General features: G+C 41.3%; 1 protein-coding gene across 5 annotated transcripts in view; it reads left to right on the top strand.

Annotated features, from left to right (window-relative positions):
- Positions 1 to 19,251, top strand: part of NR2C2 (nuclear receptor subfamily 2 group C member 2) — a 100,492-nt gene that overhangs the window by 42,135 nt on the left and 39,106 nt on the right. Inside the window, exons 2-3 of one of the 5 annotated variants that reach the window (XM_025374748.1) lie at positions 13,935 to 14,045; positions 14,632 to 14,688. In XM_025374748.1, coding sequence (XP_025230533.1) covers positions 13,974 to 14,045; positions 14,632 to 14,688 — 129 coding nt within the window. In that variant the 5' untranslated portion in view covers positions 13,935 to 13,973. Of the gene's footprint in view, positions 1 to 13,847; positions 14,046 to 14,631; positions 14,695 to 19,251 lie in introns of those variants that run through there. The other 4 variants (XM_025374745.1, XM_025374746.1, XM_025374749.1 and 1 more) reach the window with 4 other exon arrangements.

Below are 19,251 nucleotides of genomic sequence, written 5' to 3'. Positions count from 1 at the left end.
CTTGGAACTTTTTGCTTCCTTGTATTAATCTTTCCTTTTACACATACATAAAGCACGTTTACTGGCTGTACTTATTCACTTACTAGTGAATAAAGTGTTGTGTTTCTTAGAACTTTAAATAGTTTTTTGAGGTGAAGGGATTTCTCATCTACTCAAAGGACAATCATCTCTTTTTTTTCCCCTCTTGATTAATTTTTTTTCTCTTTTGGATAGCAGTACCTGGGTTTGTGCTAGAATCTGAGAACGAATTACATATTTATTTCACCATAAATTGTTTTATGTTAGTACGCATACAAACTTCTGGAGTGGAAATTTCATCATTTATTGCAGCGTGAATTTATTCTCAAATTTTTTCTTTCAACCTCCTTCTCCACCCTATGTAAAATATCTGTAACACCTCTTTCCTCCTACTCTTCCCCTAGGCTTTTGTTTTGTTTGTTTTTGCTGATTGGTCAGCATTCACTTCATATCAGTTGTTGAGTTATAAAAACCAAGTAGTGAGTCCCCATGTCCATCAGGGGGCTGCAGTGTACCTTAGTGGCAGGTGCTCTTGTCTCAAAACCAGAGAACCTAGGTGTTAGTTTCAGCCTCACCACTAATGCACTGTGACTTCAGGAGCTCCATCCCCTCAGTGGCTTTGGGGAAGGGGTGGGACTTAGACTTGAAGTCATTCTATGGACCTATTATAGTGTTCTTCATTTGCTCTGACTACATATGCCCATCTTCCTGCCAGAATGGGAGGCTTCTGAGTCCAGAACTCAATCCTGTATTCATATGCCTGGTGCATGTTGGGTAAATATGGTTAAATGAGCCCAGTTTTGTTCTTGTGGGTCTCTTGTATGTAAAATAGTCCGTATATTCTTGCCTACACTTTAAGTGAAAGAGGAACTTGCAAATACCTCCTATCTTTAAGAATATTAGGGCCAGGCATGGTAGCTCACACCTGTAATTCCAGCGCTTTGAGAGGCCCAGGTGGAAGGATCACATGAGTTCGAATATCAGCCTGGGCAACATAGTGAGGCCCTGTGTCTACAAAAACTAAATTAAAGAAAAAATTTGGCCTGGCGCAGTGGCTTACACCTGTAATCCCAACACTTTGGGAGGCTGAGGCAGGCGGATCACATGAGGTCAGGAGCTTGAGACCAGACTGGCCAACATGGTGAAACCCCATCTCTACTAAAAATACAAAATTAGCAGGATGTGGTGGCGGGCACCTGTAATCCCAGCTACTCGAGAGGTGGAGGTAGGAGAATCACTTGAACCCGGGAGGTGGAGGTTGCAGTGAGCCAAGATTGCACCATTGCACTCCAGCCTGGGCGACAAGAGCAAGACTCCGTCTCAAAACAAAAAAAAGAAAAAGAAAAAAATTACTGGGTGTGGTGGCACATACCTGTAGTCCTGGCTACTCTGAGAGACTGAGGCAGGAGGATCACTTGAGCCCAGGAGGTCAAGGCTGTAGTGAGCCATGATTGCACCACTGGCACTGCAGCCTGAGTGACAGAGCCAGACTTTGTCTTTATTTAATAAAAAGAAGGAAGAATATTAGATTACTGCACTGTTAGGTTGAAGATGCTATATGCAGAATGTGGTGTTTCTGGGCTTTCCAAGTCTTCCCTCCTCTCCTTGTAGGTTTAAAAATGTTTTGAGTTGGTTGGACTCCATGGTAACATTCTTGTGAACTTTCAGTTGAGGAAAGGTGATCTTTAAGGGGGAAGGGGTGGAGGGAGAGAGAGTTTAACAATGGCAACAATCTAGGTGAAGGGAGAACTTTGTAAAGCAGAGTACATCTTCCCTAGAAGCAATTAGTCATATTATTAGACAAACTGTTTCAGCAGCTGGCAAAACAGCAAGAACACGTCGATTTTGCTTCCTTGGTTACAGGCAGTGATAGTGTACTTGACCTTCCGCAGAGCTGGGTCACAGAGAGGGCATCTTTAAACAGCCCTGTCTGGTTTTGGTGAATGGAATCTGCACTGGCAGGGTTTGAAAGCAAATGCCCGTGAGTTCCCTCAACCAACCTTTGGCCTGGGAGGTTGCTGAGAAAAAATATAAATAAAGCTGCAGGGAGCCATTGGCATGGTAAGTGTGAGTGTCCTAAAGAAAACAAGACTGCAGTATCGAAGTCTATTCTCTTTCCCTGTGTTTCTGAGAGAAGCCTCCTTGTAATGCAGTATATTTCAATAGGCACTTATTTTTACAGCAGTTAGTATAATAGCAGTGGATTTAGACACCTATTGTATATTTGAAGAAATTCAATTTAATGGCTTGCTGTGCGAAGCTCCTAGCAAATTGTTTCTTCATAGGAACTTGTATTTGAATATGCTGGGTAAATTTAGGTGGGGCAAAAGTTGTTTGTTGTTTTTGGCAGGTTAATCGGCCTGTGAACAGTTTATGAACCATATTGCTCTTGAATATCTCATTGTTTTACATAATTGTGGGGAGTGGTTGTTGACTCGGGATTTTTGTTTTTTTGTGACAAGAAATTTAGCGCTAAGTTTTATCTTTTTAAAATCTCTATTACCAACTGTAAAATTCAAAACTGTCTAATCAATTCTGATATAAATGATGCTGGTTTATAATATTTAGGTTTCATTCCCTCATTGGCTTTATTGTAAAGAAGAGCTGGATATATATATCATCAAGAGAAGTAGTTCTTTACTTACACTGTTATTGTAAGGTTCTAGTCCTTTGAGGACTGGAACTGCACGTAAAAGCCAGCAGCCTCCTATGGATTCCTCTCGCTGATGCAAGTTGCTGCACAAAGGGGGTTAATCTCTTTGCCCATTGGCCCTTCAACACACTTACTATTTAATGGTCCTTTGAAATAAACTAGTGAAGGTTATGTGGTACATTTCAGTTCAAGCTGGAGGTGTCTCCTGCCTGACACCCTTTACCCTACTTAAGCATTTACATTGTTCATGATTTCACTGGAGTGTTAAGAAGTACTGAGTTCCTGTTTGAAATTTGTAACACTAGATCTGCACAATCTGTGTTTTCACAGAGTGTAACTTAATTAAATCCTATTAATAACCCATAAGAATTTTTGTAGCCAAAATCCAGAATAAATTATAGATTTAGAAACTCTTAATATTGCACATTGCACATTAATTCAATGATATGAGCATCTTTTTCTTTTGTTAATCCCTTTTTTTTTTTTTTTTTTTGAGATAGGGTCTTGCTCCATTGCCCACGCTGGAGCACAGTGGTGCCATCGTAGCTTACTGCCACTGTAGCCTCAAACTCCTGAGCTCAAGTGCTTCTTCTGCCTCAGCCTCCTAAGCAGCTGGGACTACAGGCATGTGCCACCACGCCTGGATAATGTTTTTGATTTTTAGTAGGGATGGGGTCTTGCAGTGTTGTCCAGGCTGGTACTCAAACTCCTGGCTTCAAGTGATCTTCCTTCCTTGCCCTCCCAAACTGCTGTGATTATAGACGTGAGCCACTGCACCTGGCCTGTGAGCATCATCTTCAGCCTGGATGTTCATTTTTCAGCAAGTGATTGCATGTAAGCCTCAGAAATTTTTCCTGACAATTATTTCTTTATAAAACAAACAACAACAACAACAACAAAAACCCTGCTGTCAAAGCAATGTCATGCCATTATGGAATAGAGGACGTTCTCATTCCAGGATGAAAATGTATGAACTTCTTCAACAGCCTGATAAACCCACCTGTGTCGGTGGAAGCCAGTACTCCTTGGTTTATATAATGAACTACCAAGGCAGGTGTTGTGCTGTACCTCCAGGGTATCTAATTAGCAGACAGGCACAAGAGTAGAGTAAAGCAAAGCAAAGTCCAGGCGGAGTCCCAGGATCAAAGACTGTAAGACAGTGACTGCTTATTCATCCCTAAAGGTATTCATTCCCTAAGTGTTCATTCACTAAGCATTCATTGTGGGCCTAATATGTGCCTGGCCTTGGGAATAAACAGAGAAATAGGAAATGCCCTGGTGCTCTGTGGAGAGTACTAAGGTGCAGGGACTGTGGGAGCCCAGAGGAGGGCATTTGTATTAACCTGAGGGGTGTCAGGAAAGGCTGGCCAGAGGAGCATGGCTTTTATTAAACTCTTTAGTGTTCAGTAAAACATTTCTGTGTTCGGCAAGCATGGTTACCTTTAGAAAGGATGTGAAATGGAACAGATGATTTTACCCTTTTAAGTATGAGTTGGAGACCATGCCTTGGAAGGCCTGTCTAAAGACATTTCACACTGAGCTTGCCCATGGTTTTAATTGAGTCCTTTGAACTGGCAGTTTTCCTGTCAAGGTAAAGTGGCCCTAACCAAGGTATAACACACACCTGGGTGTTGTCTGGCATTTATACAGTGTAAACTAAGTGATCCTATCCTTTGCAACTTGAGCGACTTAAAGGGGTAGAAAATAGGGTAAGGCAAAGGCCAAGACTGACATTAGGCGCTGAGGTGCTAGGCAGGAAAAAATAGAAAGGAGATACTTCAACTAGTCAGAAATGCATCTAATATTTTTATTTCCTTTTTACCAAACTGACTTTTTATTGCTGTGCTGATGAGTCTCAATAAAATATTTCTGGAAAAAAGAGCCAAGCATGGTGGCTCACATCTGTAATCCTAGTGCTTTGGGAGGCCAAGACAGGCGGATCGCCTGAGACCAAGAGTTCGACACCAGCCTGGCCAACGTGGTGAAGCCCCATCTCTACTAAAAATACAGAAATTAGCTGGACATCATGGTGGGTGCCTGTGATCCCAGCTGCTCAGGAGGCTGAGGCAGGAGAATCGCTTGAACCTGCGAGGCGGAGGTTGCAGTGAGCCGAAGTTGCATCACTGCACTCCAGCCTGGGTGAAAAGAGCAAAACGCTATCTCAAAAAAAAAAAAAAGTTTCTGGAAAAAAAGTAAATTTCTTGCCTTGATGTCTGTTCATAATTATCAGACTCTAAATTCACATACCTGCAATAATTTCTTAGCAGTCCCATCATAACATCACTTTGCCTTCATGCAAGACCATATCTCAACTGCCTCTGGCGCCACTAGAACATACCTTTTTTCTAATGGCTTCAGGAGTAGGGGTTCCCAAACATTTTCTGATTAACCTGTCACTTCCAGAGTTAATCATCTTTTCACTGAATCTCAGGGCTGTTCACTCAATCTAAATTTATTACTGAGCCTACAGGGAGCCCATTGCCAATATGGCCCATGCTCCCTCTCAGGTAAAGGGTCTTTAGGGCTTCTCATATCAGGGGAATAAATAAAATTTGCAAGTGTATTGCTGAACAGGTGAGGAAGCCAAAATCCAGGGAGTTTAAACTGTAGCTCAGGGAAGGTAGCAAAGCCAAGGAATAGCAGTCTCAGCACCCAACCTGTGCTTTCTGGTAGCTGTTCGTCCTCCGCAGCAGCTTAGAGGCAGGGCCACATCTGGTTGCCCTGTGCACACAACCCCAACGTGGCACAGAGTGCTTACCAGGTTCAAGTAAAGCATAGACCACTGTCACTTTGTCTTAATGACATAGAAAAGTTTCTGAGATATGTTAAATACTTTTTGAATAGTGTTTTTAAATTTTTGGTTTTTTATCCACTCATCTGTGCACTGATGTTTTTAAAAAAGCACTTTTTATTGTAGTATAACATACCTAAGTTTAAAATTCATCAGCTTATAACACAATGAATTATCACAGAGAAAACATTTCCATGTACTCACCACCCAGGTTAAGAACAGAATAGAAATTTCCTGCAGCCCAGAAGCTCTCCTTATGCCCCTCTCCCAATCATTACCTGCACCCTCTTCCTTAAAGATGACCTCTACCCCAACCCCTTACACCATGGATTGAATTTGTTATTGTTGTTTATTCTTTTTTTTAAGACAGAGTCTTGCTCTCTTGCCAGGCTGGAGTGCAGTGGTGCAATCTCAGCTCACTGCAACCTCCGCCTCCCGAGTTTAAGCGATTCTCCTGCCTCAGCCTCCGGAGTAGCTGGGACTACAGGTGCATGCCACCACGCCCAGATAATTTTTGTATTTTTAGTAGAGGCGGAGTTTCACCATGTTGACCAGGATGGTCTCGATCTGTTGACCTCGTGATCCACCTGCCTCAACCTCCCAAAGTGCTGTGACTACTGATGTGAGCCACCACGCCCAGCCTATTCATTCTTTAAAAAAAAAAAAAAAAAAAAGTAGCCAGCTGTGGTGGAATGTACCTGTAGTCCCAGCTACTCAGGAGACTGAGATAGGAGGATCGCTTGAGCCCAGGAGTTCCAGGCTGCAGTGAGCTATGATTGTGCCACTTCAGCCTGGATGACAGAGGAAGACCCTGTCTCTAAAAAAAGAAAAAAAATCACAGCTCTATTAAGATAAAATTCATATACCATACAATTCTTTGTTTTTTTGTTTTTTTTTTTTGAGATAAGTTGTCATTCTGTCACCCAGGCTGGAGTGAAGTTGCACAATCATAGCTCACTGCAGCTTCGACCCTCCGGGCTCAAGTGAGTCTCCCACCTCAGCCTCCTAAGCAGCTGAGACCACAGACACACGCCATCAAACCCAGCTAGTTTTTTTAATTGTTTGCTAGAGACCAAATTTCACTATGTTGCCCAGGCTGGCAGTTCACCTATTTAAAGTGTACAATTCTGTGGCTTTTAGTATATTTACAATATTGTGCAGCCATCACTAATACCTAATTCCAGAACATCTTCATTACCCCGTCAAAAAACACCCCACACTCCTTAGCTGTCACCCCCCAGCCCTAGGCAACTGCTAATTTGCTTTCTATCTTTGTATTTGTTCTGGACTTTTCATATAAATTGAATCATATATGGTCTTTTGTTACTGGCTTATTTTACCTAGCATAGTGTCTTTAAGGCTTATCCATGTTGTAGCATATACCAGTACTTCATTATTGCCAAATAATATGCCATTGTACGGATACACCACATTTTATCTGTTCATCATTTAACGGACTTGGGTGTTTTCACTTTTTGACTATTAGGAATAATGCTATGAACATTGTGTACCAATTTTTCTGTGAACACGTTTTTATTACGTGTGTGTGTGTGTGTGTGTACACACCTAAAAGTGGAATTGCTGTGGAATTGCTGGTCAAATAGTAACTATTTTCAAACTTTTGAGGAACTGCCAGAGTGTTTTTCAAAGTGACTGCACCATTTTATGTTCCCACCAGCTGTATATGAAGGATCTGGTTTCTCCTCAACCTTGCTAACATTTGTTATCCTGCGTCTTTTTTATTGTAGCCATCCCTAGTGGGTGTGAAGTAGTATCTCATTGTGGTTTTGATTTGTATTTCCAGTGATGTTGAATATTTTTTCAAGTGCCTATTGGCCATTTTGTGTATCTTCTTTGGAGAAATGTCTGTTCAACCCCTTTGATCATTTGTAATTGGTTTTTGTCTTCTTCTGATTGAGTTATAAGGGTTCTTCATATGTATTCTGAATACAAGTCCCTTATCAAATATATGATTTGAGAATTATTTTCTCCCATTCTGTCCATTTTCTTTTTCACTTTGTCTTGAAGCACAAAAGATTTTAATGTTGGTAAAACCCATTTTATGTATTTTGTTGTTGCTTTTGTTTCAAGTGTTAATATATTAAGAAACCATTGTCTAATCCAAGGTCATAAGGATTTGCACCTGTGTTTTTTAATTTTTATGTATGATATGAGGTTGGATTTAATATTTTAAAATAAAATACAAAGAATTTTCTGTTTGAGAGACACATTAGCACATTGTATCATGTGTACCAAAGACACTTATGTAGTGTTTATAACTTAGGTTTTGAAAAATTTTCAGGTTTATGACAGTATCAGTTACCATTTGCTGAAGGTAACTAATGTTTAACTTATTATTCATTAACTTTCACACCAGTGCCATAAAGTAGTAACAATATGTCCATGTTGAATTTCAGGAGATTTTGAAGTTTCACATATTCGCTATTAGAAGATTTATTTATATATTTATTTATTTTTTGAGACGGCGTCTCGCTCTGTCCCCCAGGGTGGAGTGCAGTGGCGCGATCTCAGCTTGCTGCAAGCTCTGCCTCCCAGGTTCACACCATTCTCCTGCCTCAGCTTCCCCAGTAGCTGGGACTATAGGTGCCTGCCACCACGCCCGGCTAATTTTTTGTATTTTTAGTAGAGACGGGGTTTCACCATGTTAGCCAGGATGGTCTCTATCTCCTGACCTCGTGATCTGCCCTCCTCGGCCTCCCAAAGTGATGGGATTACAGACGTGAGCCACCGCGCCTGGTTAGGGGTTTAACTGACTTGTTTAAGGTGATAGTACAAGTTTCAGAGTCCAGGTCTGTCAGATTCCATAGCCTGTGGGTACTCCAATAATGCTGATGACTTTAAAACTTCTTGCAAGTAAAGTAAGGATGTAAGTCAAAATTTGGCCTATTATTCTGCCAGTGAAGAATTCTCAATACAGTCACAAACCAAATGTGAACCATATAATGACGTTTCTGTCAGTGCCGGAGTGCCTATAGGAAGGAAGATAGTCCCATAAGATTATAACTGCATTTTGACTGTACCTTTTCTATGTTTAGATACACAGATACTTACCATTGTGTTACAGTTGGCTATAGTATTCACCACAGTCACATGCTGTACAAGTTTGTAGCCTAGGGGCAATAGGCCATACCACATAGCCTAGATGTGTAGTAGGTTATACCATCTAGGTTTGTGTAAGTACATGCTATCATGTTCACACGATGAAATGACCTAATGACACATTTCTCAGAACATATTCCTGTCTTTAAGCAACACATAAGTGTATCTGAAACTGGCAGAATTAACTTGCAAACTAATGGACTCAACGAAAAATGTAAATGTTCATTGTTAAAGGATTCAATGAATATGCTCTGATAAAATGGCCAGCCTTTTCTTTTCAGTTACAAATAAACCGAGCCAGCCATTATGTGTACATGATCCTGGGAGACATACCTTGCAGGATCTGAACCTCACCATACCTCCTATAAAATGGTTGTGCTTGTCCTGCCTATTTCTTAGCGAAGAGAGAGCTAATCCATATTTTTTAACCTAAAAGTCACTGTAAAAATACGGGATTCTGTTGACTTCATTGTAGTGAACTTGTTGTTGTTAAAATGTATGCTTATGAAAGAAAAAAATTTAATAGCCCAGTAATGAATTAATTGATAATATTTTATCAAATTGAGATAATAATTCACATACCATAAAATTCATTTTTTAAAAATGGACAGCTTAGTGGGTTTTCGTACATTCACAAGAGTATGCAACCATCACCACTGTCTAAATCCAGAATATTTTTATCATGCCCCCACTAAAAAACCCACATCTCTTAACAATTATTCTTGCTACTCCCGTTCCCCTATCACCTGGGCAACCACTGATCTACTTTCTGTCTCCGTGGATTTGCCCATTCTGGACATTTTAGATAAATACAATCATGCAATATATGGTGGTCTTTTGTGGCTGATTCTTCCATGTTGTAGCATGTATCAGCACTTCATTCCTTTTTATTGCCAAATAATATTCCATTACATGGATAGACCATGTTTCATTTATCCATTCTTCATTTGAGAGATATTTGAGTTGTTTCTACTTTTTACCTGTTATCACTAATGCTGCTGTGAACATTTGTATACAAGCTTTTGTGTATACATATGTTTTTCTTTGTCTTGAGTATATACCTAGGAGTGAAATTATGGGTCCTATAGCAACTCTGTGTTTACCCTTTGAGGAACAGCCAGACTGTTTTCCAAAGTAACTGTACCATTCTACATTACTACCAGCAGTGTATGAAGGTTCCCATCTCCACATTTTCACCAATACTTGTTATTGTCCATCTTTTATATTGTAGCCCCTAGTGGATATGAAGTGGTATCTCATCGTGGTCTTGATTTGCATTTCCCTAACAACTAATGACCTTTAAACATCTTTTCCTGTGCTTATTGGCCATTTGTATATCTTCTAGGAGAAATGTCTTAACTCTTTGCCCATTTTTAAATTGGGATTTTTGTCTTTTTGTTAAGTTGTAATGATACATGATTTGCACTTTTTTCCCCCCAGTTTATAGGTTGTCTTTTCACTTTCTCGATGGTATCTTTTGAAACACAAAGCTCATTAATTTGGGTTCAGATATGCTGGCTCACACCTGTAATCCCAACACTTCGGGAGGCCAAGGAGGAAGGATCACTTTAACCAGGAGTTGGAGACAAGCCTGGGCAACATAGGGAGACCTCATCTCTGCAGAAAAATTTAAAATTAGGTGGTGCACACCCATAGTCCCAGCTACTTGGGGGCCTGAGGTGGGCAGATCACTTGAGACTGGAAAGTTGAGGCTGCAGTGAACCAAGATCATGCCCCTGCATTCTGGCCTGGGCATCCAGGAGTGAGGCCTTATCTCAAAAAAAAAAAAAAAAAAATTTTTTTAAGGCCGGGCACGGTGGCTCACACCTGTAATCTCAGCACTTTGGGAGGCTGAGGCAGGTGGATAACTTGAGGTCAGGAGTTGGAGACCAGCCTGACCAAAATGAAGAAACTCCGTCTCTACTAAGGATACAAAATTATCCGGGCGTGGTGGCTCATGCCTTTAATCCCAGCTACTTGGGAGGCTGAGGCAGGAGAATCACTTGAACCCAGGAGGCAGAGGTTGCAGTGAGCTGAGATTGCACCATTGCACTCCAGCCTGGGCAACAAGAGTGAAACTCCGTCTCAGAAACAAAACAACAAAATAAATTAAATTAACCGGGCATGGTGGCACACACCTGTCATCCTAGCTACTTAGGAAGCTGAGTTGGGAGGATTGCTTGGGCCCAGGAGGATGAGGCTGCAGTGAGCCATAATTGCACTACTGCACTCCAGCACAGGTGACAGAGTAAGAGATCTTGTCCAAAAAAAAGTTTCTAATTTTGATGATTATTTTCTAATTTTTCTTGTGCTGCTTTTGCTTTTGGTGTCATCTAAGAATCACCTAATTCAAGTTCACAAAAATTTACACCTGTGTTTTCTGAGAGTTTTGTAGTTTTAACTCTTACATGTAGATCTTTGATCCATTTTGATTTTTTTTTTTGTGATAGTGCAAGGTAGGTATCCAGATTTGTTCCCCTGTGTTTGATTTCCACTTGTCCCATCACCATTTGTCAAAGACTGTTCTTTGCCTATTGAATTATTGTGTCACCTTTCTCAAATTTGAACATACACGTGAGAGTTTATTTCTGCGTTCTCTGTTATATTCCATTGGTCTGTATGTCTTGTCTTTATACCAGTACTGCAATTTTTTTATAAGTTACAAATTGAGTTTATAATTGCATATATTTACAGTACAGAGTGATGTTATGATCTATGAGTACAATGTGTAAAAATTAAATCAAGCTCATTAACATATCCATCACCTTAAATACTTATTTTTGCCATGAGAACATTTGAAATTTACTCTTAGCAATTTGGAAATGTACACTAGCCTTTTATTAACTATATTCGCCATGCTGTGCAATAGATCTAAAAAAAAAATAAAAGTATTCCTCCTGTCTGAGATTTTGTACCTTTTGACCTTTCATCTCCCCATTCCCCCTGCCCCTCAGCCTCTGTAACTACCATTTTACTCTGGTTTTATGAGTTTGATTCTTTTTTTTTTTTTTTTTTTGGACGGAGTCTGGCTCTATTGCCAGGCTGGAGTGCAGTGGCCGAATCTCAGCTCACTGCAAACTCCGCCTCCTGGGTTCACGCCATTCTCCTGCCTCACGCTCCTGAGTAGCTGGGACTACAGGCGCCCGCCACCTCGCCAGGCTAGTTTTTTGTATTTTTTTTTAGTAGAGACGGGGTTTCACCGGGTTCGCCAGGATGGTCTCGATCTCCTGACCACGTGATCCTCCCGTCTCGGCCTCCCAAAGTGCTGGGATTACAGGCTTGAGCCACCGCGCCTGGCCAAGTTTGATTCTTTTAGATTCTGCATTTAAGTGAGAACATGTATTTGTCTTTCTGTGCCTGGCTTATTTCAGTTACCATAATGTTCTCCAATTCCATCCGTGTTGTCAGAAATGACCAAATTTCCTCCTTTTTAAAGGCTGAATAGTATTTCATTGTATGTATATACCACATTTTCTTTATTCATTCATCTATTGATGGACATGTTGGTTGATTATGTAACTTGGCTATTGCAAACAGTGCTGCAGAGAACATGGGAATGCAGACATCTCTTCGACAAACTGATTTCAAATCTTTTGGGTAAATACCCAGAAGTGTGATTGCTGAATTCCACACGGTTTTAACTGCTGTAGCTTTGTAAATAAGTTTTGAAATAAGGAAGTGTGAGTCCTCCAACTTTGTTCTTTTTCAAGATTGTTTTGAATATTCTAGGTCCCATTCATTCCCATATTAATTTTAGGATCATTTTGTCAATTTATGCAAAAACACCTGAAATTTTGATAGGGATTACATTGAATCTGTAGATCAATTTGGGAAATATCACCATCTTAACAATATTAAGTTTTACAATCCATGAACACAAATGTCTCTCTGTTTATTTAGGGTTTTTGTTTTTATTTCTGTTTTTTACGGAATCTTGCTCTGTCGCTCAGGCTGGAGTGCAGTGGCGCAGTGTCGGCTCACTGCAAGCTCTGCCTTCCAGGTTCACACCATTCTCCTGCCTCAGCCTCCCTAGTAGCTGGGGGTACAGGCGCCCACCACCTCGCCCGGCTAATTTTTTGTATTTTTGGTAGAGACAGGGTTTCACTGTGTTAGCCAGGATGGTCTCGATCTCCTGACCTCGTGATCCGCCCGTCTTGGCCTCCCAAAGTGCTGGGATTACAGGCGTGAGCCACCGTGCCCGGCCTATTTAGGTGTTTTAAATTTCTCATAGCAATATTTTATAGTTTTCAGTATTCAAATCTTGCATTTCTTTTGTTAAATTTATTTTATTTCTAAATATATTATCCTTTTTGATGCGTGGTCAGTGGGATGGCTTCCTTAATTTCATTTTCAGATTGCTCATTGCTAATATATAAAAATACAATTGATTATTGTGTTTTTGTTTTGGGGGGTTTTTTTCTTTTTCTTTTTTCTTTTTTCTTTTTTTTGGAGACAGAGTTTCACTCTTGTCGCCCAGGCTGGAGTGCAGTGGCGCGATCTTGGCTCACTGCAACCTCTGCCTCCCGGATTCAAGCAATTTTGTCTCAGCCTTCCTAGTAGCTGGGATTACAGGCATACGCCACCATGCCTGGCTAATTTTGTATTTTTAGTAGAGACAGGATTTTACCATGTTGGTCAGGCTGGTCTCTAACTCCTAACCTCCAGTGATCCACCCACCTAAGCCTCCCAAAGTGCTGGGATTTTAGGTGTGAGCCACCACACCCAGCCACAATACACTTTCTATCAAGAAAAAATATATCTGTCCACTCCAAATATCCAGGTGACCACTTAGCACCTGAACCTTGCCTTTGGTGTAAGTATTGACTAAATTTCAGACCCTGTGGTCCTGACAGGCTTTTCCTAGCTCCATCCCACTGGGGCTGAGAAATTACCAGAAGCCTTGTATAAGTACTAATCCCAGTAGTTTTCAGTGTAATGTCGGTTTTGTTTGTCATCCCCTGGTGTGTTGTGAGAGCCTTTCTTGGGAAACCATCATATTAAAGGAATGTTTTACAGGTGGCTTTGGAGACAGGGATAACATTCAAAGATCATCTTTAAAATGTTATTTTGGTAGGTTTTTACTTTATTAAAGTGTGCAGAGCAGAATTGCAAATTCCTTTGGTTTCTTCTTGCATTTCCAACATTAGGAACAGCTGTTTTAAGATTGTATTTTCCTGGGGGGCACCCTGTAGCAACATCTCATTGATTCCTTTGTCATCCTTCTGGGTCCAACCTCAGAACCACACAAGTTTATCACTCCAGGCCACAGTGAAAGCAAGAGGCATGGTCTTCAGGCCACCTCTGAGCATCATTCTGAACCCCCTTGTGATCCAGCCCACTTCTCGCCCACAGGTAACACGTACACAGACCTCTCGGCCGGAATCTCCAGGGATGACCAGCCCCTCCCCACGCATCCAGATAATCTCCACCGACTCTGCTGTAGCCTCACCTCAGCGCATTCAGGTACCTGCACCAGTCCCACTTCGTTCCACCTGTCTGCCAAAGGCACCTGTGCCTTTCCTGAACTCTTTCCAAAAACAAACCTTCCTAAGGGTTTCACTAAGGAGTTGTGCCTTTTGGGCATCAAATACAGTACAACTTCATCGATTCTTTAAAAAAAAATTTAAAATGCTTACATTTATTTAACCAACTTACATGTAAAGCAAGAGCCTGAACTGTTGTTTCAAACTATTGAGATGAAGTACCATTTTATTACTTATTTGCTTCCAAATTGGGAGGCAGCATATCTTAGTACTGTGATTAAGAGCAAGGGCCCCTACTTGAAGTCAAATCCAGTGCCCCACTTAGCTTTTTTGACCTTGGTCAATTAACATTTTAATGCCTCACTTTCTTCATTTGGAAAATATACATAATAGTAGTTATTTGCCTCACGAAGTTATTATGAAGAATCAAAGGGATATTGCTTATAAAGTGCTTAGAATGGTGCCTGGCACATAATAATGTTCAATATGTACTAATTATATAATTATTATTATTAATATTGTTATTAACTAATCGATATTCACTTATGGGAAGTTGTCTTCCCTAGGGCTCTGAACCTGCCTCTGGCCCATTGAGTGTTTTCACCTCTTTGAACAAAGAGAAGGTAGGTGTATCAAGCTTGCAGGCAAAAAGCTGGGAGGAAGGGATAATATATTGATGACAAAGATTTATTGTTATCTCAACAAGCTGCATCAAAAAGCCAGTTATAACTGTTGATTTCTCTGTTTTTCTCCTTGCAGTTTTATCAGTTTTTTTGGCCTCACTTTGATGCTCTGTTGTTAGTTGCATATATGTTTTATGTTGTTATGTCTTTTTGGGGAATTAACCACTTTCTTGCTTGCTTTCTTGGTTGCTTGCTATCTTTTTATTTATTTTTGAGACAGGGTCTTGCTGTATTGCCCAGACTGGTCTTGAACTCCTGACCTCAAGTGATACTCCTGCCTCAGCTGAGTATTTTGTAATCCCAAAGTGCTGGGATTACAGGCTTGAGTCACCATGCCCAGCCACCCCTTTCTTATTATGTACCACTTCCCTTTATGTTTATTTTCCTTGTTCTGACGTCTGCTTTGTCTGAAATTACTGTAGTTACTCCAGCTTTCTTTTTATTAGTGTTGGTTGCTAGCATGGTATAACTTTCTCTATGTTTTGACACTTTTTCTTTTTTTTTTTTTTTGAGACAGGGTCTTGCTCTGTCACCCAGGCTGGAGTGCAATGGCGTGAACACAGCTCACTGCAGCCTCTACCTCACAGGCTCAAGCCATCCTCTCATCTACGCCTCCCAAGTAGCTGGGACTACAGGCGCATACCACCATGCCTGGATACACACACACACACACACACACACACACAGACACGATTTGTTTTGTTTTTTTTTTAATAGAGATGGGATTTCACCATGTTGCCAAGGCGGATCTCAAACTTCTGAGCTCAAGCAATCCGCCTGCCTCAGCCTCCCAAAGTGCTGGGACTACAGGTGTGAGCCACCGTGCCTGGCCAACTTTTTTTTTTTTTTTTTTTTTTAGGAGAGTCTTGCTCTGTTGCCCAGGCTAGAGTGCATTTACTATTCACAGACAGGATTGTAGAGCACTACAACTTCAAACTCCTGAGCCCAAGCTATCGTTCTGCCTCAGCCTCTCAAGTAGTTGGGACTACAAATGTGCACCACTGTCAGCTACTCCATCACTTTATTTTGCATCTGTCTGTGTCTTTATATATAAAATGGTTCTCCTGTAGGCAATATGTATTGGGGTCTTGATTTTTTCCCATTTTTTTCCTACTTCCTGTATAATTTCATAAGAGTCTTGTTTTTTTACCCAGCTGACAATCTGTCTTTTCATTGTGAATGTGGATCAATTCATAAAGTGATTGTTGATATATTTGGATTAATATCCTCCATTTAGGCTGGGTATGGTGGCTCACCCTTGTAATCCCAGCACTTATGGAGGCTGAAGAAGGCTTATCACTTGAGCCCAAGAGTTCGAGACCAGCCTGGGCAACAAAGTGAGATTGTATCTCTACAAAAAAAAAACTAAAAAATTAGCCAGACATGGTGATGCATTCCTGTAGTCCCAGCTACTTGGGAGGCTTTGGTGGAAGGGTTGCTTGAGCCCCAGAGGTTGAGGCTGCAGTGAGCTGTGATCATGCCACTGCACTCCAGCCTGGGCCACAGAGCAAGACCCTGTCTCAAAAAACTAAAATAATAATTCGGAACTATTCATATGAGCTAAAATTTATACTTAAGTAAAAGATTTATTTACCTTTTCGCAAAGGTCAGGATTTATTAATACCTTTTTGCAAACCTTTTTTAAAGCAGGTTCCTTCTACCCTTTTTATTTTTAGTTAATAATCTTTGCTATTATCTTTTGGTATGCTCTAATATATGATCTGTCTTATAAATTTATATGTATTCTATATGTAAATTCTATATTTGTTATAGGAAATTGTGTATATGTAGGTATGTGAGTGGACGGGTGGTATGTGTATATAAATAGTATGGGAAATCTGAAGAGTTGGTGTTGGGTCGGTGGACAAACCCTTGAAGGGATTCTCGTTGTACTCAGAAAGAAATCCAGACTCGCAGCAGGGCCGTCCCACCTCCCTCTTTAGGTTCCTGGGCCATGCTGGTTGTCCATGGGCCTGATAGCAGTTCCTAAGAGTTTGTTCCTCCCAGGGCTTTCCATATGCCAGAACATTTCTCTTTGCTGGAATGCTAAACATTTATCTGGCTGCTGTCTCCTCAGCCTTAAACCTTTTTTTTTTTTTTTTTTTTTTTTTTTAAAAGGCATTTCGCTCTTGTCACCCAGGCTGGAGTACAGTGGCACAGTGTTGGCTCACTGCAACTTCTACCTCCCAGATTCAAGTGATTCTTCTGCCTTAGCCTCCCAAGTAGCTGGGATTACAGACATGCGCCACCACGCCCAGCTAATTTTGTATTTTTAGTAGAGACAGAGTTTCACCATGTTGGCCAGGCTGGTCTTGAACTCCTGACCTCAGGTGATCCGCCCGCCTTGGCTTCCCAAAGTACTGGGATTACAGACACCCAGCCCAAATCTTGTCTTAAATGTCACCTTGTCACGGAGGTTTTCCCTGACCTCTCTCTCTTTTTTTTTTTTTTTTTTTTTGAGGCAGAGTCTCACTGTGTCACCCAGGCTAGAGTGTAGTGGCATGATCTTGGCTCACTGCAACCTCCACCTCCCGGGTTCACGCCATTCTCCTGCCTCAGCCTCCCGAGTAGCTGGGACTACAGGTGCTTGCCACCACGCCTGGCTAATTTTTTGTATTTTTAGTAGAGACAGGTTTTCACTGTGTTAGACAGGATAGTCTCGATCTCCTGACCTCGTGATCTGCCCGCCTCGGCCTCCCAGAGTGCTGGGATTACAGGCATGAGCCACTGCGCCCAGCCCCCTGACCTCTCTTTCTAAAGTTAAATACTTTTGTTATTCGGGGTTACCCCAACCTGGTCTTTTCCCTCATAACATGTACCATAAATTGAAATTGTTTACTGACTGGTTTGTTTCCTTGTATATTGCCAGTCTCTTCGACTGAACTAAAAGTTTCATGAGGGCAGGAGCCATCTTCATATGCCACTGTCTAACACACTGACAGAATAGACTCTCAGTAAATATTTGAGGAATGAATGAAAGAATGAGTAAGCCATGGTAAAAAAGTCTTGACTTTTTCATCAGGAGCGATTTGATAAGATGAAAGGGATAAGACAAAACTGAGTGAGGAAAGGAGTATGTGAGAGCTTAGAGGGAAGAAATACTTTACCAAGGTCTTGGCATGTTCTGGGCAGTGTACCAAGCAGTTTCACACACATCGTATCATTTCACTTTCCTAGTCATCCTTTTTCATAGATACATAAATGGAGCTCAAGGGCTTGTGTAACTGCTCCAAGTTGACACAGCTGGAAAGTAATAGAGTAAGCATTCATATTCATGTCTGTAGCTACCAAGCCCTGTCTCCCGTGTTTACAGTGAAAGAGGTGGCAAGGTGAGGATAGGGATGAACTGGAGAGGCTACCTCATCTAAAAGGGTAGCCAACCCACACCATCTCCAGCCACCTGGCACCATGGAGAGAACTTGAGCCCAGGATGACCTGAGCTTCCAGTTTGTCAAGAGAACTACAAATTTGATTTTGATTATGGGAAATACTCAATTTTTAGATGTTAGCAAAGTTTTTTAAAAAAATATTTAGGGGGCTGAGTGCAGTGGCTCACACCTGTAATCCCAGCACTTTGGAGGCTGATGTAGGTGGATCGCTTGAGCTCAGGAGTTCAAGACCAGCCTGGGCAACATAGTGAGATGTCATCTCTACAAAAAATACAAAAATTAGCCAAGCGTGGTGGCACGAGTCTGTAGTCCCAGTTACTTGGGAGACTGAGATGGGAGGATCACTTGAGGCTGAGAGGTGGAGGTTGTAAAGAGCCAACATCATGCTACTGCACTCCAGCCTGGGTGACAGAACAAGACCTAGTCTCAAGAAAAAAAATTAAAAAATAATAATTTTGGGTAGTCAAACAAAAGTTATCCAGTGGCTGGTTTTTGCCTGCAGGCCATTCATTGGCAGACTCTTCTTTGCAACAGAGATGTTGAGCTGGCTGGAACAGAGTGGGTAACATGGGGGAGAATGGTGGTGTATAAGATCGTTTCAAGGTCCTTTGGAATTAGAACTAGAGAGGACCTTAACTAGAGAGGACCTTAGCTTAGTAAAGTCAGTTGTGCTATAATGTAACATGTGTTCCTGAAAATTCCCACACTTTACCAAATTGTGCAATGAAAACCACAGGACTGATGGGGAAAAAAATGAGATTAGTGACACAATTCTCAAAAACTTTGTCAGTAACATATTAAAAAACAGATAGTGAATCTAATAAAACCTGCAAGTAGTTAAATACATAGTGACTATAATAAATATGGTACTTGGTCAGGCGCGGTGGCTCATGCCTGTAATCCCAGCACTTTGGGAGGCCGAGGTGGACGGATCACCTGAGGTCGGGAGTTTGAGACCAGCCTGACCAACATGGAGAAACCCCATCTCCACTAAAAATAAAAAAAAATTAGCTGGGCATGGTACCGTGTGTCTGTAATCCCAGTTTCTCTGAAGGCTGAGGCAGGAGAATCGCTTGAACCTGGGAGGCGGTTACTGTGAGCTGAGATCGATCGT

This window comes from Theropithecus gelada, chromosome 2, assembly GCF_003255815.1.
Source record: "Theropithecus gelada isolate Dixy chromosome 2, Tgel_1.0, whole genome shotgun sequence".
Taxonomy (NCBI): domain Eukaryota; kingdom Metazoa; phylum Chordata; class Mammalia; order Primates; family Cercopithecidae; genus Theropithecus; species Theropithecus gelada.
The sequence above is the reverse complement of the archived record's forward strand: the minus strand, read 5'-3'. Positions and strand labels throughout refer to the sequence as shown.